The sequence below is a fragment of the Symphalangus syndactylus genome, chromosome 8 (assembly GCF_028878055.3).
Source record: "Symphalangus syndactylus isolate Jambi chromosome 8, NHGRI_mSymSyn1-v2.1_pri, whole genome shotgun sequence".
Lineage (NCBI taxonomy): Eukaryota > Metazoa > Chordata > Mammalia > Primates > Hylobatidae > Symphalangus > Symphalangus syndactylus.
In genome coordinates, this window is record NC_072430.2 from 122,512,584 (window position 1) to 122,538,065 (window position 25,482).

General features: G+C 49.8%; 1 protein-coding gene across 2 annotated transcripts in view; it reads right to left on the bottom strand.

Annotated features, from left to right (window-relative positions):
* Nucleotides 1–25,482, bottom strand: part of TNS1 (tensin 1) — a 211,400-nt gene that overhangs the window by 61,780 nt on the left and 124,138 nt on the right. For both annotated transcript variants that reach the window (XM_063645079.1, XM_063645080.1), the window contains exons 14-18: nt 25,279–25,339; nt 24,979–25,054; nt 24,269–24,398; nt 21,581–21,646; nt 20,133–20,249 (exon numbers count right to left, since the gene is read on the bottom strand). In XM_063645079.1, the coding sequence (XP_063501149.1) occupies nt 20,133–20,249; nt 21,581–21,646; nt 24,269–24,398; nt 24,979–25,054; nt 25,279–25,339 (450 nt within the window). The remainder of the gene's footprint in view (nt 1–20,132; nt 20,250–21,580; nt 21,647–24,268; nt 24,399–24,978; nt 25,055–25,278; nt 25,340–25,482) is intronic.

The window sequence follows — 25,482 nt, forward strand, 5'->3', positions numbered from 1 at the left end:
TGGCAAAAACCGTTCCTAGCTGTACTCAAATGCTTCCAGGTACAGGGATCTTACTGTCTTCCTCCAAAAGCCCAGCTCATCTTTAGGGGCTGGAACAGTGGATTTTAGCTCAACATAGGAAAAAACACCCTGGAGCCCTCTTTTCCACTAACTGGCCTTACGGTGCCCGATGGAGTGGGTCAGAACAAGCCAATCGCCCCCTCGCGAGAGCCCTTCAGATATTGTATGAGACGCGCCTGTCCTCCTGAATTTCCCCTTTGATAGGCAACCCCTCTCCCTGCAAGTCGCTGAGCCTGACATACTTTCTGGTTGCTTCTCTGCACTTGCTTCCAGTCGTTCTTTATCACTTTGAAGCAAGGCACCCACAAACAGCCCATGTGGGCGCTCTGACCTAAAAGAGGGACAATAGGCCTGTCACCTCCCATTTTCTGGAAACCATGCTTTTGTTAATGCAGCCTAAGATTATGCCTGGCCCTTCTCATTCTCATCACTTCAGCATCTGCTGGGTTAAGAACACGGGCTTGGAAGTCAGACATTGGTTTGAATACAGATACTACCAATTACTAGCTTAAGGCAACCCTGAGCCAATTACTTGGCTGAGCTTCAGTTTCCTTATCTGTAAAATGGGTATACTAGTCGTTGTATCTCAGTAAGTAGTGCAAAGACTGATACAACACATGAAAAGCTCTCAGCACAGTGTACAGAACACAGAAGGTGCTCCAAAGGACAGACCATGAGCAGTGCAGCGTGGGCTTCCCCATCTCCCTTCCCTAGCCCTGTGCCCCCTAAGCAGTACCTCTGTGACCCTATCTCACCAGCCCATATGTATCACACCCAGTGCTTAAGCTTTAGGACATACAATTTGGCCCACCCTATCTCTGCTCGAAAATCATGGCCTGGAATGGCCAGCACAGAGAAGAGGCTTCCAAAATGGTGCAGACTCCAAGGATGTGATGCCATTCCATTAACAAATACTGAGCCTATCCCAACACTGATTACTGCCAATGGTGTGCCTGAAAATGCATTGCCACTTCCACCTGCAGAGATGAATTCAGCATCAAGGACCACAAGGAGAGAAGGACGGGCACAACCTCAGCTACCTGCATAAATAGGAAAGGACTTCCTGGGGGTTTGGGCAGAAGGCAGGGCATGGCAAATCTGGTTCAAAAAAGAATACACTTCGTCTTACCATGTTTCTATTCGGGAAAAAAAAAGACGATTTTTTTTTTCTTAAAACAGACTACAGGAAATAGCAGGAGAAAAGTTTCTCCCAATAGTAGATGGGTTAAACTAAGCTTGAAAGATGACGGTATTACTCTGTCTTCAGAGGCAGCTGAGTATCCCCTGAACCCCCTGAGGTGGCCCTGAGCAGGGCAGTTTCATAAAACACGAGTTCTAGAGACAGAAGGGTGGGTCTGGATACCTTCTGGAAACTTCTCAGGTGCCAAGGATTCTTCAAGACCCCAGATTTGCCACATGGCACTGCACTGTGGGCAGCCAGCCCAGGCAATTTCCTAGAATCCCCGCATGGTCAAGCCAGAGGATGTTGTGAGTTCATCGGGCCCAACCCACCCACCCGATTTCATCTGTCCAAGTCAGGGAAGGGAAGAGTTTCCCACTGTCACACATGGTCAGTGCTGGAGTGAGATCACCACCAGGGCCCCTGGCTCTCAGAGGGAGTCCTCCCCACTGCCAGATCTCAGTCAGATGCCATGAGATGGGTGCTCAGAGACTGTGAACTCTCATTACAGAAGAACCACAAATATCTGCAGGTCTAGCTGTGTGAGGAAAGTAGGATATTGGTGGGCAATTCTACAATGAAGACACACTTCCCAACTGTAGGTCAAGCAAATGCCCCCGTTCCCTCCACACCATCCTTCTAGCCAGCAGACCTACAGCTGGAGACAGGTGGCCAGGGCCCCTCACCCACACTGAGGGGTCTGTCCAGGGAGGAAGGGGGCCCAGCCTCCCTGGCCACCCCCTCTGAGGCTTAGCCCCTTCCTGTCAAGTTCTTTCTTTTCATTCGTAGGTATAAAGCAACATTCCTGGCCTGGCTCTTTGTTCTTCTTCTTAAAGAACAGAATGGCTGAGTGCTTTGGTTTCCAAGCAGCCCAGTCCTAGAACAGAAGGAGGAAACAGAACAGAGTGTCCCCAATGAAGGACTACTTCACACCCTGAAGGTGGGAGAGGTGAGATCACAAAGATGATAGGCTAGAGGAAAGAGAAGCACCCCGAGGTAGCCAGGGTCCGCCAGGGAATGTGTGACAATACTGCAGATATTTGGGGTTATCACACCTGGAGGAAATACTACTGGTGTCTAGTGGGTACAGGTCAAAGATGCTGCTAAACATCCTACAATACACAGGACAGACCCCCACAACAGGCAATTGCTGTGGTGGTCCCAAGCAATTGTATTGGTCCCAGATGCCAACAGTACCACAGGTGAGAGGCCCTGAGCTAGACTGAGGGATGAAGGAGCCTGGGGTGTAATAGACCGATCTCTGAACTAAGACTCAAGCATCTTGGGCTTCAACCCCATCTGGGCCACTACTTTGCTGCTTAAACTTGGGCAAGTCATTTCCTTTTCCTAGGACTCAGTTTCCAACGTGGTAAAATGAGTGGGAGGAGATAAGCTTTGAATTCTAACAGTTCTGGTTCTATGGACAGCCATCAAGGAAGAGAAAGGTGTGGCTGGAGGGAGCAGTCAGGACAGGAGAAGGAAGGGGTCTCCCAAGATAGGCATGGCATCATGGTTCAAACATCTGGGGATAGAGGGAGGAAGGGCCTGCTGCCTGGGGTGGGCACAGCAGCTGCATATGGGATGAAAACAAGTCTTTAGACCTCCCCAGGACCTCCTCCCTGCCTCCCAGCCCAGTGGACAGGGAAGGCAGGGCCATAGGAGCAGGACAAGTTTCAGGCACCCCTGGCAGGGCCTCAGCCTTCCAGGGTCTTCACACTTCCCATCCCAGGAAGGCAGTGGGCAGGGCCAGGCCCAGGAGCACGTTCTGAGAACACGACAGGAGCCCTAGTGCCAGAGGATTACTCAGGAAGGGAATTGTCAACTCCCAGGCAGATGTTTGTGTTGGATGAGGGTCGGGACATATCCACTCACCACCCTCCTGCTTCTCCCCACCCTTACTGCTCCCAGGACATGGACACCATGTCAGTGGCAGTCCTCACTGAATGGGGAGAGGGTATATGGGGCTTTGGGAGCAAGGGGTAAGGAGAGGGTAGAATGGAATGAGGTAGGCACATTATTGAGTATGTGCCTGCGCATTAATGGAAGTTCCCTTGCTTGGTTCCACAACTGCCTTTCAAAGTGGATATTGTTATGCCATCTTCCTGATAAAGAAACTAAGGCTCAGGGGTTGGGGCTTGCTCAGGATTACACTGCCGGTCTGACTCTGACATTCATGCTCTTTCTGCTTCCCAGGAAGGAAGGAGAAACAAGAAAGGAGATGGAGGAGGCAAAGGGTTAGATCTTAGAAGATCCAACAAGAAAAAAGGAGTGGAGAGTGACAATAAAGTCACAATGCTGGTTTATAACAAACTCCAGCAGGCAAATGAGCACTGTCCCCATCAAACTGGTTCCCTGGGAATTTTATGCATTTAACCTCACAATGCTACCAGAGCTCAAAGCATTTCTGGAAACAAGTAGAACACTGCCTCAGGGCTGGTTTATAATTCACAGGAATGAAACCATCTCTGCAAGTGAGGTCAATCACTATTCCTGACCCCAAATAGGCCCATTCTCTCAGCATCCACATGTAAGTTGGGTTACCAAACTGGCTGGGCAGTTTTATAGTTACAGCTCCCAATATTGATGGGTTGGGGTACACAGTGGGGCAGAGATCCATGTGGTTCCATGCAGAGAGGTGGGTATTGCAGAGGAGCCCATGTGGCTCCATGCAGAGAGGTGGGTATTGCAGAGGAGCCCATGTGGCTCCATGCATGAGAGGTGGATGTGAGTGGAGGGGTCCATGTGGCTCCATGCATGAGAGGTGGATGTGAGTGGAGGGATCCACGTGGCTCCATGCATGAGAGGTGGCTATGACTAGAGAGGTCCATGTGGCTCCATGAATGAGAGGTGGTTGTGGGCAGAGGGGTCCATGCGGTTCCATGTGTGAGAGGTGACTATGAGTAAAGGGGTCCATGTGGCTCCATGCATGAGAGGTGGCTATGAGTACAGGAGTCCTTGTGGTTACATGCATGAGTAGGTGCAGAGGTGGGTGAAGGATCTGGGTGGGTATCTGCTTCCTTCCCCAAATAAGCCCATCTAGGGCTAGGCTGAAAATGACTCACTTATGCAGAGGCCACCAAACCATGGAGCACAGGCCTGCATGGGAGACAGAAGCCAGGGCACCACCCTTGGGCCCTTCTGCCTTTGCATTACATAAGGAGCACCCATCCGCTTCTCGAAGGTTCTCAAGCAATGTACAGACAGAGAGAGGAAGGCAGGGAAGAAGGAGAGAGCTGAGAAGCTTTGAGCTTTCATATCAAAATCTGATCTCACTGCCCCTGGAGAAGGAGAAGAACACACATCAAAGAACACTTTGCTGCTAACAGTTTTTTTAAGCAATCAGAGGCATAAGTCCCAGATAAGCAGCCAGGGCATCGACTGGCTGTAAAGATGTAAAGATTGGGCAGTCTGAAGCTCCCCACGCCCATCAACAGCTCTGTTGCTGCTTCCCAGGGCACAGGGAGATAAATGGCCCAGGGGTTGAACAACCGAGGTCCAGTATTCTGGAGCCAGGAGTGTCTGAGGCAGGACACCCCAGGTCCCTGAGGGATAGTCTTGTGAGTGTAAATAATGCTTGAGCAAAGAAAGAGGGGCAGGGAAAAAGGAACTTTGGGGTGAGACTCCTGAGTCCCCTTTGCACAAGAATGAGCTAGGGCCTTGTCGGAACCCTCTAGAAGTTGCCTTGTTTTCCCATGTCCACAAGCCATGGTCACTCATCCTACCTAGACAGATGTGTGGAGTGGAAAGTTTCTCCTCAACTTTCAGAAAATCTAGAAAATCTAGGCCTGGCACCTGTTCTTGTTTCTCAGATCCCCCAAAGGCAAGAGGGTTCTCCTGAATGTCAGACCTCCATCCTTCCAGCAGCAGCTAAAACTCACCTCTCCAACTCTGCCCCTAGATCTCTAACCAGCCACGGTGTAACAAACAGACCTAAAGAAAATGCTGTCTGGCTACAGCAGCAGCAGCCTGGGAGCCAAAGGGCCAGAATTCTAAGGGGTGATTTTGGACAGGCCTCAGTTTACTCCACTGTGCAATGGCAGAGGGCAAGTATAGGTGATCCCTAAAGTCCTGTTTGGATCTTGATCCTCAAGGATACAACTCAGAGAAGATGCTCTACCAGGCACTGTTTGGATCCCAGAGCCCCTGGACTTGGCGGGCCTGTTTCTCCTCTCCTGCTTGGTCCTGCCCGGGTGGCTTCAGGCTCCAAATTTGTCTGAGGCTATTTCTGCAGCAGCCATGGAGCCCCTGAGGCTAGGACAGAAAAGGGGACTTACAGGAAGTCTGTAAACACACGCCAGGCTGCAGAGGTTCCCAGGGCCATGCAAGGCAATCAAGAGGCTGATTTATTTTCATCAGTGAAATGCTGAAACTTAATCTCTGGAGCAAGCTGACCCGGCAGACAGCGGCAGGCAGCTCCTCACCCAGAGCAGAATTAGCTAGTCCACAGCCTCTCAGGCCTTTCCACTGGGGCTGGCAGAGGGAGGGGACAGGGAGAAGGCTGGGGCTGGCCAGTTCAGCCACTGTGGCTCCAGATCACTTGGGCTGGCCTCTCCCCTCCCCCATCACTGGCCTGCAAGGGTCTCCAGGACACAGACACAGCATTGGGCAGAGCTGGACAGGCAGGCTTCCCACTTTAACTCAGTTCCTATTCCTTAGGTTCTCAAACCCCGACTACATGGGGCAGCAGGGCAGGGCTCCTCAGGACTCCTACCCTTGTAAGAAATGGTGAGAAATGTTATGCTGAGAAATGGTGGGTGTCAGAATCCAAGCTGTATCCCTACCTGGCTGTGTAAACATCAGGAAGTTACTTAACCTCTCTGTGCTTGTTTCTTCATCGGTAAAATAGGAACAAGAGAACTCAAGCCACAGGAGAGTCATGAGGAGTACAAGAAATTATGGGTACCTAACAGTATCTCACATGTGGGGGGTGTATATTAAAGGAGGTAGGCGGGTAGATTCTCCTCCTCATCCCTAACCAAATCACTGGCTGGGAGCATCAATTAATACAGTCCTTATGAAGGCCAATCTGGCCCTGTCTATAAAAATTATTTCTTCATATATTCTTCTACCCAGCAATTCCACTTCCAGAAATTTGTCCTATAGATAGACTTACCCAAATGAAAATGGTATATGTGCAATGCCATTCACTGCAGCATTTTTTTGGAAACAGCAAAAGATTGGAAACAACTTAAATGTTTCTATGATTTAAAGGCAGTTTTTAAAAACCTACTTATTAAAACATAATGCACACATACAGTGGAATAGTATGCAGCTGAACAAAATGAGAAGACTCTACCTGCTATTATGGAAAGAGCTTTACAATGTATCATTCCATAAAGAGGCTGAGGCCAAGGCCAAATCTTTACCATGGCTACCAGACCCCAGGTGATCTACTCCCTGTTACCTTATCTCCCATCACAACCTCCATTCGGTCACACTGTCCTCTTCCTGGCTTCCCAAACATCTCAGGTGGGCCCCTGCCTCAGGGCCTTTGCACCTGCTGTTACCTCTGCCTGGAATGCTCTTCTCCAGATATTTGTCTGGCCAGCTTCTGTGCCTCTTTCAAGTCTTGGCTCCAGTGTCCCTCCTCAGAGGGCCTGGACTGACCAACTCCCCTTTTTAAAAATGTCAACTATAGGCCGGGCGTGCTGGCTCACGCTTGTAATCCCAGCACTTTCGGAGGCCGAGGCGGGCGGATCACGAGGTCAGGAGATCGAGACCATGGTGAAACCCCGTCTCTACTAAAAATACAAAAAAATTAGCCGGGCATGGTGGCGGGTGCCTGCAGTTCCAGCTACTCAGAGAGGCTGAGGCAGGAGAATGGCGTGAACCTGGGAGGCGGAGCTTGCAGTGAGCCGAGATTGCGACACTGCACTCCAGCCTGGGTGACAGAGCGAGACTCCGTCTCAAAAAAAAAAAGTTCAACTCTTCAGTGCCCCCATTCCCAATCACCCTTACTCTGCTCCATTTTTCCCAGGGTATTTGTCAAGTTCTAACAGGCTCTGTCAGTTATTTATTATGGTTGTTTTTAAATGTTATTGTCTGCCTCCACTAGAACGGAACCGCTGCATGGCAGGGATCTTTGTTCCATTCATTGTTCTGTCCCCAGCATCTAGAACAGTGAGTGGCCAGCACAGAGTAAGCACTCCGTAAAGACCTATTGGAATGTGACTGAGGTCAGCTTATGTACTAAAGAATGTAGATGATGTGGGGTTTTTCCTTCTCTTCATCGTCTTCAATTGCATGGACTTAAGGTTAGGCCTATCCTTATGTCGTTCCCACCCTCTTGCTTGCTGATGTATTTTCTCAAAGGGAGGAGGCCATAACCTGCAGTCTGGTGGTCACTGATAACCAGTGCCAAGGAGGCAGGACCCCTGAGCAGAGGGAGTGGGTCACACCCGGGGATGGAGCCTGGCATTTAGATGATGATGGGGAAAAGTTTCACAGACACCTAGTTCTGCATAGTGGGAAGAACACTGGACTTGCAGCCAGAGGCCTCAGTTCAAAGTCCAGCTCAAGAACTGGGATGGTTGAAGGTGAACTCGGGGAAGCATTTTATAAAGTGCCACCCAAGGTCAGGTAGTGGTATTAGCAAAAGCTAATGCTTCATAATGACTTCCTGTATAACAGTCGCTGAGCTAGGCGCCCGCAGATGATTACTTTTAATTCTCAATGCTATAAGACAGGTACTAGCCTTCTCCCCACTTTACAAGTGAGAACACTGAGGCCCAGAAAGGCTAAATGATTTGCCCAAGGTCAACAAAAGCAAGAGGCAGAGCTAGGGCTCAAGCCCAGACAGCCTGAGTCCCAAGGCCATGCTCCCAATCACTACGGGGCCTCCCAAGGATCTTCCCACCTAAAGACTATCACCTCCCAAGGACATAGATTCCACCCCTTCCCAGCCCACTCTAAGACACTGTCCTTAATTTTAATGGAGGCAGCATATTACTGAAGCTACGTGAGCTCAGTGACTTGGGTAGGATTTTAGAAGGTCTTGTGCCAGGGAGAGGAACTTAGAGAAGAAAGAAGGAGATTTATAGGGGATGAATCATCCATGAGCAGCTGAGGAAATAGAGGGAGGGTTATCAAAGGAAAAAGGACTGATCATTTGCCAGACCCCAGATCCCTTGAAACCTTTTCCCATAAACGGCCTCAGAACTGTCCATCAGACAGAAAGCAGGGACTCAGAGAGTGGACCAAGAGGGAGGGGCTCTGCTGCAGGAAGACAGGGTGCCAGGTAGCAGGCAGGGGAGGGAGTGGGCAGATGCAGGCAGGCTCCAGGGAGGATGCCGCCTCTCCAAGGCTGATGGAGAGATTGGCCCCAAAGCCAGGCGAGGACAATGAGTGAAGAAGCTCAACTTTGCCAAAGCAAATCAGCCTCTGAAAAGGCAGGGAGGAGCGCCCAAGGCCTCAATAGATCCAGCAAGGAATCATCTGGAATAATGCAGAAAGAGGACCTTCACCACAGAGGGCTAGATGCTGCTGTGAGCTGAATGGGGAGGCTGGAGGGCTGGAGCCTGAAGGCAAGAAGGTCCACTGTAGAAGCCACACACCTATCAGAGCCAGAGGTGGCGTCAACCCACCCCCACCTGCGTGGGACTCTGAGTGGCCTGGTGGAGTCTCCCCAGGCGACCACATGGGGAGGAGGTGAGGAAAGGCAGCCGTCAGCCAGCAAAGTCCCCCAGGGCAAGAAATGCAGGCTCTGTGGATGCATCTACTGTGGGTTTGGTGTTCTTTATTTTGTAAAGGTTGCTTTGAAAAACTGAAAGCAAAACAAAGGAGAAAAGAGGCCCCTGCACCCCTTCAATAGCAGATGGGGGAATGGAGCCCCAGGACTCTGGAGAGGGCTTCCGGGCCAGCTCAGCTCAGCTCCTGGGAGCAGCAGGGGCCCCCGAGGAACACCAGCCCCTCCCTTGGCCCCACACTGCAACTGTTCTCGCCTCCCTGGCCTCCTGCAAGGGTGCCCCGGCCCTCAGCTCACCTCCACCACCTCCAACATCCCGCTAAGGTCCCACCCACCCCACCGCAGTGACCAGAGCAATTGTGTGAGGAAGCCAGTCAGATTTGATTGTTTCTCTTTCCTTTTACTTTCCAGACTTTGAACAACATTGTTATGCCACTTTTTAATCTGAAAAACAAGTCTGCCTTCAATGCCATCTATCCTCTCCTACGGGCCCTTCAAATGCAGACCCTCTGCAAAGCCAGCCCCTCTGATCATAATCATCCCAGAAGACAGGGCACTTGCCCAAGCCCCTTACCCACGGGCTGTGGGTCAGAGTGGATACAGCACTGGGCTGACACCCCCACCCCATCTCCAGACAACCCCAGGGCACAGCTTTCTATAACCCCAGGACTTGCACAGTGCCCACCACCTAGCAGGGGATCAGTTAAGTATCTGGAAAAAGAAAGAAAGGAAGGAAAGGAAGAAGAGAGGGAGGAAATGATGGGTGCAAAGCAGCTTTAGGTGAGTAAGAAAAAGTATTTGATTGATAGAAGCTTAAATTCCTTTTATTGGATATAATTAGAGTCGGTATCTTGGGGTCTTGACGGGTCCGGATAGCTTGCACTTGTTTACAGGTCTGGCAGGAGAGGAAACAGGGAGGGAGGCTGAGGAGGAAAGAGTACACGCTCCCCTGACCCCTGCCTCGATCTGGATATTTGAGCACAAGAGAGCAGACTGTGCCCAGAGCTCCGGCTGGCTCTGAGCGTGGCTCCGGCCTTCCAGCCTGCACCTGATGGCAGAGATTACAGAGCACCAAAGGCACATTCACTCGGGAGGGTATTGGTTTACCGTGTGTTCCATGGGCAGAGGCTGCTGCCCAAGCATGCCAGCTGCCTCGCAGAGCAGGGCCAGCTAAGGGTCCGAGGGCATTGAGACAAACCCAGCGCTGCTCAACAGCAAACAGTGCAAGCAGGTGGCTGGCAGATACTGGGTCAGTGGTGTCATCTTTTTACCCACAAGGTCAGGCTTGCCTTGTATTTGAATTCTCAAGACTCTAATTGTGCCAGTGAGTCAGGAGAGAACTCCCCTCTTTGGGGAGGCAAAAGAGCCAAGAATCCTCCTCAAGGAGCTGTCTCATCCAGGCCTCTATCTTGGTCTCTATGCAGACCAGGACACACTAAGATCCACCCCTCTTGTCCCTCAACATCTCTGCCCAAGGGGGCCAAGAGGACAAGAGGACCAATCTCCCTGCCACAGCTGATTCACCCTCTCACAGTTGGGAAGTTCTACCAGGAGGCTAACCCAAACCTCTCCTGCTAGTATCTCAGCCCTTTGTCCTATATGATGTGATAGATCAAGGACAGAAGCTTTCAGTAGCAGCTTTGAATTCCTCCCTCCCCTGCTACTGCCCCCACCACCTTGAAGTCACAGGCCAGAAGGGCTATCCCCTCTGGAGGCCAGGTGACCATTTCCCAACAAAAATCAGCTCAGGGTCGAATCCCAGGTTCTCAGCACCCACATATCTGCTTAGATACAAGGGGCACATGTATCACTCCCCAGGAACCTTGGACTATTTCCCTGAGTTATCTGGGACCACCTGCAATCCTGTACTCCCCTCTCTTGCTGGTTTCTCCCACGTCTTACTCAAAAGTTCAGAAGGCAAGAATGTCAGACCCTGAGAAAATACATCAAGGGCAAACAGTGTGGTGCACATGAGTTCTCTCCCACAGCCCCACCCAGAGTGAGCACTGGGACTCTGCTCCCCACTACTGAAATGTCTCACTCTCAAACCTGGAGGACACCTTCTCACCTCTCTCCCATCCAGCCTGGGCCCCAGGAGATGAAGGGAGACAGGGCTACACAGGCCCGGGGCTGGCTGGAAGGCAGAATTCATGGGCTTTTTCCTGTTCTGCCATCCAGGGATCTGAAACTTGACCTCCTTCTCTGTGTGATGGGGCAACCTTTCCAGGCTAATCCAGGCACCTCTTCTAAACGTGGAAAGAGATCAGGCCACGTAGCCTGAAGCATTTTGGGCTACAGATGAAGATCATAAAATGTTAGGTAGCAATGCAGATCCCTGACTGGTTGCAGACCCACCATGATGGAATCCTGCCTTCACCATTTATCCAGAAGACTTCCTGGACAAGGTCCTTAACTTCTCTGTTACTTGCCTCAGTTTCCTCATCTATCAAATGGGAACACTATTTGTGACCAGATGTTAACGTGAAAGTACTTGGGTCTCAGTTGTAAAAGAGGCCTGAGGACAATGAATGACACATTTCAAAACTAAGGCAGGAGACCACCATGCAGGCCTTGCAGAAGAGATGACTGATGTCAAGAAGTGAAAAGACCACTCACAGAATGGGAGAACATATCTGCAAATTATATACCTGCTAAGGGACTTGTTGCCAGAATATAAAATGAATGCTTACAGCTCAATAATGAAAAGACAAAACAAAAATTTAAAAAGTAAACAGAGGATGTGGATGGGCACTTTTCTAAAGAAGATCCATAATGGCCAATTAACACATGAAAAGATGTTCAACATCATTAATTCTTAGGAAAATGCAAATTGAAACCACAATGCAATACCCTTTCACACCCACTAGGATGGCTAGAATCCCAAAGACAGAAAATAAATCTTGGTGAAGATGCGGAGGAAGTCTCATACACTGCTGGTAGGAATGCCAAATGGTGTAGCCACTTTGGGAAACAGTCTGGCCATTCCTCAAATGATGACACAGGTCATCCAGCAATTCCACTCCTGGCTATCTACCCAAGATCAATGACAACCTAAGTCCACACAAAAACTTGCACATACACGTTGACAGCAGCATTTTTCACACAAGCCAAAAAGTTGAAACAATGCAAATGTTCATCAATTGATGTTGATGTATGGATAAACAAAATATGGTATGGCCTATAATAGAATATTATTCAGCAACAAAAATGAGTAAAGTACTGATACATGTTACAATGTGAATGCACCTGGAAAACACTGGGTCAAGTAAAAGAGACCAGACACAAAAGACCACATATTGTATCACTCCATTTACATAAAGTGTCCAGAATAGACAAATCTACAGAGACAGAAAGTAGATTAGGGTTGGGAGTTGGGGGCAGAAATAGGAGTGGCTGCTGCTGGTTATAAGGTTTATTTGGGTGGGGGTGATAAAACTGTTCTAAAATGAGATTATGGTGATGGTTGTACAAGCCTAAATATACTAAAACCCATTGAATTGTATACTTTAAAGAGGTGAAGTTGTGGTATTAAATTATATCTATACAGCTATTACGTTTTTAAAAAGAGAGTGATGGCTGAAAACTGCTTTGTGGCTCCAAACTATACCGCCATACACACCACGCACACACATACATATCAAAGGTGTAAAAAGACTAGAAAGTGGAAGATTGTAAGAGGAATTGTGGAGAGCACGGTGTTTGGCAGCAGGTCCCACCTTGCTAGAGGCATCTCCCTCATCTCAGTGAGTCTGCTCAGAGGCTCAGCAGGTACCTGCGGGCGCATGGAGGATGTGAAAGACAGGGGCTTAACTGTGCTGTGGGAACAGGGGTGGGGGTGCACTGGCCACCTCAACCTGGGTCTTTGCGGGGGCCAGGAGTGCTGACTTTTTACTTTGGACCAAAGTGAGAGAGAGCCTCAAATGCTGTCCACAAGGGCCACCTGCAGGGGTGAGAGATTTCAGCAGAAGGAGGCTGGAGGGAGTGAAGGATGACTGGGCTGAGGAAGGGGGTCCTGAGCATCTGAACAGAACCACGTTCACCACTCAAAGGGAACAGCGAATGAAAGACTTTTGGGCAGTTGGATGGGGTCTCCCAAATACCTGCAGAAGTGTCTCAGGAGAGAAGCCAGAGGGCATTCAATGCCTCCAGAATCTTCCAGTGGCAAAGAACCCAAGAGATATCATTTGTGTCTCTGTCTCCATACAGAACATGCCTGTGCAACCCCATCAGGCAAGAAAGAATGTTCTGGAATGTTCCCCCTTTCTTCTCTTCCTAACCCTAAATATGTAAGTCAGGAAAACAGAAAGAAAACTTACTGAGCCTCCCCACCACCACCCCCGCCCCCCAACCAACACACACACACACAGCTAGCAGCCAGGTAGGAGCTGACAAGGGGGAGGAACAAGTTCACCAGCACTGGGCATATTTATTTGTTACCAACCAAAGGACCTTGCATTACCTGAGAGTGGCTAGAAAAGGGATGAAACTTGCCCCGGTGTCATTTGGGGGAGGGGGAAACAGGGTAGACTTAAAGGGCAATAGTAAACAAAACAAATAGCTTTTTAATCACATCCTACAAATTCCGCTTGTTCAGCCCAATAAGTACAAAACGGCACCCACCTATAGGTGTTTGGGGAGGATTAACCAAGAGAACATACAGTCAGTGGTGCCTGGCACCCAGAAAGTACACAGTGCTCTCATCTCATGGTCATCGTCAACATCAGCGTCCTCAACATTGTTAGGGTTTTGGAGCCGGAAGCCCTTTTTGAAATCCATTATCCTCAATTCGCTGATAATGAAACTGAGAACCAGAGAGGGGAAGTAATTTTTCCAAGGTCACATAGCAAGTTGATGTCAGAGGCATGTCTCCTGACTCCCAAGAGTGGGGCTCCCAGAACGCAGCCAGCTATAGATGGTTTCCAGAGAGTAGAGGGGCAAGGGGAACGTGGGCTTTTTCTAAACAAGAGAGGGCTAAAATCACATCTGTATCTTCTCTCCTCCAGCACTTCAATAATAATAATAACAGACACAAACTGCCAGCATGGCATGCCCCACTCTGCTTTTCACATTTCATGTATATTACCTCATTGTATATCAGACATTAATGCTATAATGAAAGTACTGTTATTGAACCCATTTTACAATTAAGACATTTGGATCTCAGAAAGGCAAAGTTACTTGGCCAAGAAACACACCTATAAACAATAGAGCTTAGAACCAGATCTTCTGGTTCTAGGTCCCATAGCCATAATCCCTGGAGATTGGTCTTTTCAACCTTATTTCCAGCTTCTCTTCTTCTGTGCACAACTTCCTTGCCCCATTTGAAGCTAGGCATGGGCATGTGGCTTGTTTTGGCCAATGAAACATGAGCAGAAGGAAAGCATGTGAGTTCCAGGCAGGAGCACTGTGCAAGCCATGGCATCCTCTTCCCACAGCTGCAGCAGTGAAGGAAGCACCTACAAGATGAAGCCGCCCTCAGCCTAGAGTATCTGTGATGAACAGAGACCTTGCTGACCCCCAGTGGACATGTAGCATGAGCAGAAATATGCTTTTGTTGGGTCAGGCCACTGAGAAGGTGGGACCACTTGTCACTGTGACGTAATTGAGCCTCTCCTGACTGATAGAACCACTAAGCCATGCTCCTTCCTGCTCTAAGCCCATGGTTTGGGAAAGTCTGAGAGGGAAGCCTGGCAGGCCCCTTTTAGGTCTTCGCAAGTCATGAAAAGACACAATGCTTGAGCTCAAAGAAATGGAAAGACATACTATCTACTCCAGTCCTCACATTTCATAAGAAATAAAAAGGACCTATGGAAAAGGAGTTACCAGAGACACCCAGAACCCAAATCTTCTGCCTCCCGGGCCAATCTATCCGTGCCTGCCTATCTCTCCATGTCTCTCATCTATTTATTTCTTTCTCCTTCTTGGTCTCTGCCTGTTTGCTGTACTGTATCTCTTTCCCTCCCTCTTTCCTCTTTCAAAAAAAAACAAATATATCACAGAGTCCTTGGATAAGCCCAGCTCAGAAGAAGTCATCACAGAACAGGGACTCCTGGCTCCAGGCAGAGGCTCTTCCCCAACCCAGACAAAAGCATCTGGGGAGTGGACAGGCACCCTGCAGAACTGGAAGATCTCCTCTGAGGGCTGAGAAGCTTGGGCACAAAACCAAGGCCCCCTGTCACCAGCCCCCGGTTCTGGTGGGATTATCCATGGAAACAGGGGAAGGACTGATGGGCGCCAACCAGGAGAAACCCAGAAGTGGGGTGGACACCAGCCCCTCGCCCTTGTCAGCCAGGCTGGGAGGCTTGTCATTCTCCTGAGTCACCCTGTCCTTTGTCCCTGAGAAATCTACTTTCTGAAAGCACCCCTCACTTGCCCAACCCCTGTTCCCATCCTCTCTGTTGAGTCAAGAGAAACTCTAAACAACTGATGCCCAAGGAAGTCACAGAAAGGTGGGGGGTGGATAAGAAGAAGGCAGGGAGGAACCCAGGCCTGGTCAGCCTGCAGGCTTCTCAGAGGCAGAGGGCAGTCCACATCCCTTGGTTCAGGGCTTGCTTCTGAGAAGGCTTGCCCTGGAACACTATGGAGGAATTTGGAGCCTGCTTTATACAGCAGAGGCAAAAACACAGCGCCACCCCTACCCATGGGGATCTGGAATCTGGGCACGGGGCGTCAGAACTCATGCCAAGTTGCTAATGGGGCTTCTGGAGGCTGCAAAACTGGTGTTAGCCAGAGCACTGAGCTGGCAGGCTCCAGACCTAACTGGAGAGAGGCAGAGGTGCCCACAAGGAGGGAACCAGACCTCTCCCCACCACCCATCCTTGACCTTTCCTTCCTCTCAACTCAGGATCAAAGCCCTGGGGCATCCAAATACATGTGACCCAGAAAACTCCTTCTCAGGTGTGACGAGCTGAACTGTTCCCCCATTCAGATTCCTGTGTTGCAATCCTAACCCCCAGCAGCTCAGAATGCCACTGTATTTGGAGATACAGCCTTTAAATAGGCAATTAAGGTGAAAAGAGATCATTAGGGTGAGCCCTACTCCAATACGTCTGGTGTCTTTATAAGAAGAGGATAAGAATACAAGCAGAGGGAAGATGATGTGAAGACACAGGGAGAAGGCAGCATCTCCGAGCCAAGGAGAGAGGTCTCAGGAGAAACCAACCCTGCTGAAATCTGGATCTCAGACTTGTAGCCTCCAGAACTATGAGAAAATTCATTTCTGTTGAACAAGCCCCTGGGTCTGTGGCACTTTGCTGTGGCTGCCAGAGCAGATTAATAATACTTCAGGCATGTGATTCACCAGAAGGCACTGCTCTGGGAGTAAAGGGTTGCCAAGATGGCGGGCACTCTCCTCCCAGCCACTGTCCCACAACAGAGAACTGCGTCCAGTCCGAGGGTCCTTATTATTGAGCTTCCATTTGATTCTTCACCCTCATCACGCCCCCCTCCTCCTGGCCCAGGAGCAGGTGAGCCCAAAGTCTCTACCGCAGCCTCAGTTTGCTACACAGAGACACAGCTGGACCCGTCCCACCATAAACGGGCTTCCCTGTGTGGTAGTGAGCCCCTGTCAATATTAGGGCTTCAGAAGTGGGACAACCATCCTGAAGGAGCCACCTGAATGGATTATGGGTGTGGGTTCCGGGGTGCTGATAAGCTGAGCTCCAAGGGACGTCGAAAGGGATTTGGATTCCAATATCAACTCCACATCTTGTCTTATGACCCTGGACAAGATTACTAACCTCTGCCTACTTCTGGGGTCTTCATCCAGGAAATAGGGTTGATACAGGCTGAGCTGAGCTAATGCCAAGGAGGGTCCATACTTGGGAGTTTCCTGCCCCTTTGGCAGGGCCCCTCCCTCTCGGGTTTTATGACTAGCCCAGCCACCTAAGCCTGAGAAGTCAGCCTTCAGAGAACAGAAATTCAACAGAATTCAGGAGAGGGCTCTAAGTGTCACAGTGCTGCAAGCTGTAAACTTGAACTTGGAGCTGGGTTGAGGGGCTGCAGGCAGTGAGGAAAGGGTTAAACACAGAGCAGTTCCTGAGATGATGGTTAAGTCAGGGGCAGCAGGAGGGCCTCCTGGGGGACCAGGAGCTCTGAGCCTGGTGCTGGCCATGCCTCACTGCCAGGAGAGGGCAAGGTGGGGACACAGGCCACACAAGAGGATGCAGACCAGAGTGACATCTGCTGCTGACTGCCTGGCTGGGTGCTCCCTGCCCCCCTCCTCCAAGTCTCCCAGTGGTCTCCAGAGGGAATGGTCTGGCCTCTACTATCACCCTCCCGCAGTGGGCCTGAAATAGAAGAGGTAGGCAGGGGGCCACTTTCAGAAATGGCCCCAGGTCACCTTGGACACTCTTCCCTCTACCTGTTTCAAGAGGCCTGCCACTCATCAGAAGCATTCCTGAGTGAGCGGCCCACACTCTTCTCTGTGGGTGGGGCTGGGGCTCAGCTGTTGCCTGCACTGAAGTCTTGCTGAACGCCTGCCTCAGGGCGAGCCCAACGGCCTCTGGGGTGCCACGCTCCAGCACACCCCCCTCTCCTAACCCTCCCTTTTCCTAACAGTCAGGATGGGGTGACCTTCTCTGTCCATGTGTGAGAGGTAGCAGCCAGAGAGGTACTAGGCTCAGTGGGACCCAGGTACTGCCACAAAACCAGATGCCTAGAGGAGGCCCCTAGGGACTTCAGCCAACCCAGAATGGCACAGTGGGCAGTGCGGTGGCTTGAAACCCAGATCTGCTCTTGACGGGCTTGGCAAGCTGGGGCAGGTTACTTAACCCCTCTGTGCTCCAGGTTCCCCATTCAGACATAATAAGAGTCATAGAATGGCTGGGAGCATCAAATGAAATGGCAACTACCAAGTTCTTGGTGCCATGGCTGGTGCGTGGTAAATCCAGGCCTTCTCCCTTAGCCATGTCTTGCAGGCGCCTGACATGCTGGCCACAGTTGACACAAATGTGTCAGGGACCCCCAAGGAAACACCACATGCAGTCCTTCCTCAGGCCGTGCTGCCCACAAGGGGCTCAAAATGATTTGTTGACTGAATTCCCATTTTACAGAAGGGCAAACCGAGGCCCCAAGGGATGGTAACTTGTCAAAGGATTTGAAGCCAGGTAGTTTGGCCGCAGGGGCTGCATTCTTAACCACATACTAAACTGCCTATCATGAAGGCTGCTACAGGCAGGTAGAGGGGACAGAGGGCTGGTGAGGGAAGGCCCTGGCCACCTCTTCTGCCCCCTCGCCCTTCCTTTTTTCCCTTCTAATCCATTCCCTCAGACAGAGGGATGGAACCAGCGGGACCTTTTGGTCAGTTAAAGGTCAGCTCGTCCTGCAAGGACAGAGGGGCCCTGTCTGGAGGCTGAGAAGCTGGCCCTCTGCCGAGAGGGGGAGCCAATCTTGGCTCTGCTGTCCCTGGGCTGCCTCCCACTCTGACTGTCTGCTCTTCTTCCTTCCCCCACAGCCAAATACATCCTAAGCTCCATCTTTCCCACATCTCCTCTTCCCCTTAATTATTTTACCTTTTATTTGCCTGGCACTTTATAGTTTACTAAATGTTTTTACATTTATCATCGCATTGACTGTGCACCAAGGAGAGATGGAGAGACAGTAAAAATTCTTTCCAATTGCCAAATGTTCTTGTTAAAAATGCAAACATCCCCAGCACAACGACCAATTAGGCTGGCAGCCACTGAGACCTCAGAACAAATTCGCTCCAGCCTCTGCTTTCTGCTTGGCCACTCAGCGCCAGGGGATGGAGGAGTGCTTTTCGCAAGCAGCCTAGGTCAGAGGGGCCTGGTGGGGTGTCTTGGCCAATCCAAGGGTGCTGGGCCCCTGGCGGAGGAAAAGGGGTTGGGAACTGAGGCAGGTGTGAGGACAGGCCATCCACTTTTCAATGTTGCACATAAAAAATGTGCTCTCAGTAAGTCCCCAAATTCTAGTCCAACAACCCTCCCTCGTCCCATCTCTCTCTGAAACCTTGTGCTCATTCTGGTGCCCCCAGGGTCAGAGGAGAAATCTTTATTCAAGAAAAGGCCCAAAGATTTTCAGAAAGGAGTCATCAAATCCAAAACCCTGGGGAGGGAAACAGAAGACAGCGCTGTGTAGAGGAAAGAGAGCACGGGGAGGCCCCCAGGCCTGCCTGTCTCTAACCTAGCTCTGCCATGGGACCCATGGGCCCCAGGATGGCACAGCCCCCCCAGGACTGGCTTTAGCTGGGAGGAGAAGCCAGACGCTGGGTGCTAGCATCCTTGAAAGGGCCATCCTGGGTCATGGGGGTAAATCAGGAGGTTCTGCCTCTGGGAGGGGTCTCAGTTACCCCAACTGAACACAGATGGGGGATGGGCTGGACCATCCCCAAGGCCCTCCCAGCTCCAACATTCTGCGGTCCTACGACCAACTCAAGAAAAGAAGCTTGTGGCCAAACCCCAGGCAGGGCATCTCAAGAGTTCCTGGGCTCTGGGCATGCTCACTTTCAGAGCCCGCCCCACGTCTCCTTACACATATGCAGATAAACCACATAAATGAATAGAATGCATGTAGAACTCTCAACAGACGACCTGAGTTGCAGTGGACCATTTGACATAATGTTAGGTTTGTAGCTAAATTAAACATGTATTAATTTCAATTCTGCTGCTTTCTTTTCAAATTTCAGAGCCTATCAGTTTGTTCCCAGCTCTCAAACGTTTTTGTTGGCTGTTGATGAAAGCTTGTAGGCCCTAGATCCTGTGTCTCTGTTCCTAGTACTCTGACCCCAGAGAACTCGGGCAGCAAACCTGAAGAAACCCAACAGTGGGTTTAATACACATGTGACAAATGCTGTTTCTGCAGCACAATGGGGGGTATCTCAAGCTCCACTCCAGGCTGCATCCTCCAAGGAGCCTTCCCAGATCATTCCAGCTCTCAAAATCCCTCCCTGCCAATCCCAGAGAACTCACTGTCCACGAAACTTACTTGGCTGCAGCAATACACTTCCACGATAACCCCCTTGTGGCCATTTTGCTGCCTTCTTTGGCTCTGTCCTCATTTTTATTTAATACATTCATATATGTGCCTTATCTTCCCCCAGTGAACTGTGAGCTCTTAGAGGTACCTCAGACTTCCCCTCTGCCTCCTCTGGAACCCAGATCTCTTGAAAGCAGGCCAAGAGAAGCAAGGTCATGTGAGCAGAGGCTGTGCAGTTTGGATAGGGGCTGGGAGCCACTGGGTCCCACCTACCCTCCATGCCGTCATCTCGATGCCCACTGAAGTTGTCGTAGGAGTCCCAGCGGATGAGGGGGTCGGAGGTGTTATAGTCCACAGACACGCTCGGCCCGTTCTCCAGGTGCTCCATGCCTAAGTGGGATGGGAAAGGCAGGGGCAGTCGGGGAGACAGTGCAGAGAGGGAAAAGAGATCAGCAGCTGGAAAAACAGAGAAAGCCCACAAGCTCCCCAAAAGATGCTCCCTGAGGGATTTCTCGTTTTCTTGAGCATGGCGGGCGGGACCAGTGGCTTAAGCTGGACCGAGAACTGGGAGTCTAGTTTCTTACGTTCTTGAAAAGGCTCATGCTGGGTCATAGGGGTAAATCAGGACAGGCACTGAAGAATGAAGACCCCCTGGAAGAAAGCGGGGAGGACCTCTGGCTGGGTGTCTGCCTCTTTCTCTTCTGTGTCCCTGGGGCTCCTGAGGCAGTGCCAAGAGACTAAAAAGTCTGCCACTAGAGTCAGACCCTGGGGATGGGGGGCAGGCTGGTTATGAGCTGCATGGGGTCAGGGACAGCAGGGAAATCACAGCCCTGACACTGAAAGGACATAAAGCCTCCAAAGGGTCACCCCAGGCATGGCCCTGCCCCCTCTTAAAATGCTCTCCACTCCAGACAGAAACCTAGGGGGCAAGGCAGACTCTCCTAGCCACCCACAGAAACCCCAGCTCAGCATTATGACAAATACCTAATGCATGCACAGCTTAAAAGTAGATCATGGGTTGACAGGTGCAGCAAACCACCATGGCACATATATGCCTATGTAACAAACCTGCACATTCAGCACATGTATCCCAGAACTTAAGGTAAAATAAAAATAAATAAATGAATTTTTAAAAACTCGGCTCAAAGGCAGCATAGCTCCTAGTCAAGTCTATCAGGGTGAGTTACCTTCCTGGCTTGGCAGTCCTTTCTTTAGTCTATCCAGAGTCCCTCTGCCCATAACCTAACTTCATCTCCTTTCATTCCATTCTCAAATAAGATGGTGAACAACTGGTCTCCACTTATAACCAGTCTAGAGGCTTCAAGGTTATTATTAAACTGGCCTTCAGGTTGAATCACCTCAATTCTCATAAATACGCATCATCTGTCCAGCACCTTTGTGTGCCCCCTGCCCGCCAGCCGCTCCCTCCATCTACCGTGGCCCTCGGTCTCTGAATATAACAGGCTGATGATCTAATGGGACCAGAACAGTTTATCCAACCCAGTGCCTCTCCGTCTGCTTTTTTATTTTTATTATCCAGAGATTAAGTCACTGGTTTATGTTTAGCTAGGGGTCCACTCTGAAACCCAGATCCTTTACTGATGGCCTGCCTCTCAAAGATAACTTGATCATTGTGGAACAGACCAGGGGTGGAAGGGTGGTGGGGATAGGGTCAGAATAAAACGAAGGAATGAGAGAATGAATTCTAACTTGGCTTATACCTTGAATTTTCTCTGGCCCATAAGAAAATACAAACTCCACTTTGCCATACTCTGGAAATCGATCATCTGGAAAAAGAGAAGGAAAAACAAAAATAGGCAAAAAGTCCCAAAAAGGATTCCATAAAAAGTTTTCTTCTAGAAAAAATTAAAATACCATATATGTACATGGTTAATAATATAAAAATAATCAACGTATATTTATACATATATACATGAAATTATATCTATACAATGAAATTAAATCTCCTGCCCACTCTATCCCCTGTCCTACTTGCCTGAGGTAATGAGGTAACTGATTCTAACTATTTCTATTTCTTTTCTACTAGCAGTTTACCACTAAGACTCTAAATAATAGCCACTATTTTTATGCCACTATTTCTAGATACCAATTTTATTTTATTTTATTTATTTTGAGATGGAGTCTCGCTCTGTCACCCAGCCTGGAGTGCATATTTATATTTTTGAGACAGAATCTTGCTCTGTCACCCTAGATGGAGTACAGTGGTGCGATCACAGCTCACTGCAGCGTCAATCTCCCAAGCCAAAGTGGTCCTCCTACCTCTGCCTCCAGAGTAACTGGGACTACAGGTGCAAGCCACCACGCCTGGCTCATTTTTGTATTTTCTGTAGAGACAGAGTTTTGCTGTGCTGCTGAGGCTGGTCTCAAACTCCTAGCCTCAAGCAATCCACCGGCCTCAGCATCCCAAAGTGCTGGGTCTACAGGCGTGAGCCACCATACCCAGCCAGACATGAATTTTAAATAACCTCTATGGATTGACCACTATGAATATGAATAATTTGGTTCACTTATACTACTACCCCCACTTCCTCTCTTCTTAAATCTGATTAGATTATCGTTTTTATTTATGCTATTGATTATCTTTGAAACTTTAAATAAGATAGTTAAGCCTCTATTTCTTTTTCTCTTTTTAGAGACCAGGTCTCACTCTGTTGCCCAGGCCAAAGTGCAGCGGTGCTATCATAGCTCACTGCAGCCTTGAACTCTTGGGCTTAAGTGATCCTCCTGCCTCAGCCCCTGGAATAGCTGTGATAACAGGCACACGCCACCATGCCCAGCTAATTTTTTAATTTTTCGTAGAGATGGGGTCTCACTATATTTACCAGGCTAGTCTTAAACTCCTGGCGTCAAGCAATCCTCCCGCCTTGGCCTCCCAAAGTGCTGGGATTACAGGCATGAGCCACCGTGCCTGGCCGTGTCTCTATTTATTGATCTGTCAATTTTCGATGGTATCTCCTGTCTCCCACTATGCAAGAGGAGGAAATCTGTGACCCTCCTTCTTTCAACTTCTGCCCAACCCCTTATTTATTTTATCAGCTATGCCTTTATTTTTCCTTGTTAAGACTGTTATCATTTACATTCCGTACTGTAATTATGATGGCACCTTCTGGCTCCAGTGCGAGGAGAGCTCATTAAAGAAACATCCTTCTACATGAGCCACACCACACTAAGGAGATCTGGACCCTCCTCCAAGCCCCAGGTCCAGTCTTTCTCCACCTGAGCCCACTCTGGACACAGATCACTGCCCACTGCATGTAGGAAAAGAAGTTACAGCAAGGATGGCATCTGCTGCATGGGACACCTATCATGCCTATTCGTGTCTCCAACACTGCAGGCATCACTTCATAGTATCATGTTTGCGTTGTCTCTCACTGAGGAAACTGTGAACTCCCTGAGGGTAGGTCCTGACTTCTTTCTGTTCATATCTATAGGGTCTAGCACATGCCCAACACATACAGACACACAAGTGATCCTTGGTGGGTGGGTGGATGGATGGATGGATGGATGGATGGATGGATGGATGGACGGATGGATGGATAGATGGATGGGTGGGCAAATGAATGAATATGTGTATGGATGGATAGATTAATGAAGGGATGGATTAATGGATAGATGGATGGGTGGGTGGATGGATGGATAGACAGACGGACAGACGGATGGATGGATGGATGGATGGATGGATGGATGGATGGATGGATGGATGTGTGTAAGGATGGATTGGTGGATGGAGAGAGATGGGTAAATAAATGTGCATTTATATGTCCCAGGCATGAATGTGATATAGATAAAACTTCCAATGGATAAAAGAAAGAAGCAAAAGCAAACACCAAACCTTTCCCAACTACCTCTTCTTCTCTCAGAAAATGGTTCCCCCTTGCTGCTGCCACACCCCTCCACTATTGCTCTTCTGCCCTGCAGGGTAATTATCCCCTGCTTGTCTGCCTCCCAACTCAACAAGATTTTTGAGCTCCACCAAGGCAGAGACCATGCCATGTTTTACTTTGTATCCCCAGCACTTGGTACAGATCCTAGCCCAAAGCAGATGCCCAATGAATGTTGAAAAAAAAATGATTGTCAATAGGACACATGTGACAAACTGGGAGGACAAGATGAAGGAGAGACAGGGAAAGGCATAGAAGGCTGCAAGATATAAAACAGCCCAAGGACTGGGAGGAATTTACCTCCACTTCTACTAACAACTGGAATTCCCAGACCATCCGATCTCAACTCTCTCCCAAGTCTCTCTCAACTCTCTCCCACCATCACCCTGAGACTAGACAGACCACGTGGCCCAGAAAAGATGGTCCCCATACCCACCATATTGTCTCAAACTGAGCTCCTCTCCCTGCCACAGGGGTGCCCACCCCAGCTCCACTCAAGGAGCGCACCTTTGAAAGCATCATCAAGGTCCTCCTTCCCAAAGACAACCCCCAGGTCATGGATGGCACAGGTGTGGAACTGCACACGGAAGATGACGTCTCGGGCTGGGCTTCGGAACTTCTTATGGTAGCACTTCAGCTGGGAGAGAAGATGGGCAAAACCAGTCAGGGGCCTGAGGCTGGGAGGTCAGGTCCCAGGGAGCCTCCTTATCAGATCCACTGACTGAGCCCCCAAGGCTCAACCCAAACCCGGTGAGGGAGAGCTCATCAACACCAAACAGGATCTTAGAGTTCTGTGGGGAAACTTCTAGAACAGCAGAGAATTGGAGGCCAGTCTTGGCCTCTGGGGACAAAAATGTCCTCCCAAGAAGTTTCTACATACAAGTCAGAGTGCAAAAAGTAAGAAGGATTTAAATGGCAGCAGGAAGGACTGAAGCTGGAATTCAGAGAGTCCTTGTCACCAATAAGAAGCCAGGAGGTAACAGCTCACACTGAGTGATATTTCCCTGGAGATGCTCCAGAACAACAGCTAAGCCCAGGGTGAGAGACACGGACTGTGTGAGACTGGAAGGTCTTTCAAGAGCCCTGAGAGCCTATGGTTCCAAGCCTGGCAGCCCAGGAGGAGTAGCTGTCTTGTCCCAAGAGGCAGGAAAGGAGGAAGAAAAGAAGGGAGAGAAAATAAACAAGGATGGGGCTTGAGACAGAGGGACAGCACTCACCAAGATGTCTCCCTTCAAGAGCAGTCCTGGCTCGATGGTGATGCAGACGCTAGTCTGGCTGTCTCCTGGGATGTTGCTAACGGAGAGAGGTGGGCAGAAAAAAAGAGGGCTGCTGGAGGGGAGATGAGGGAGGGGCATTTTCTCCCTGCTGTCCCTATGCCACAGGGTTAGTGGGAAACCTCTCTGACTCTGTCCTTTCAGCCCTCTTGAGAATACTCTCTCCTCTCCCCAACCTTCTGACCTGGTCCTTAGCTCTGGGCTTTGGACATCTCTGGCCTCTCATGCCCATGTAATACTTACTAGATGCCAGACGTGTATACAGGTTGCATGGCCTGGTAGATGCGGAGAAATGGCCGACATCCTGTAAAAGTGGGATGGGTGTTAGGTAAGACAGCAGAAACTGGCAGGCAGGAGGGGCAGAGGAGACAGTAAAGGGAGAAAGAGAGAAAGGAAGGAAGAAATGGGGGAAGATGAAGTAGGAAGGGGAAGGAGGAAAAGAGGAAA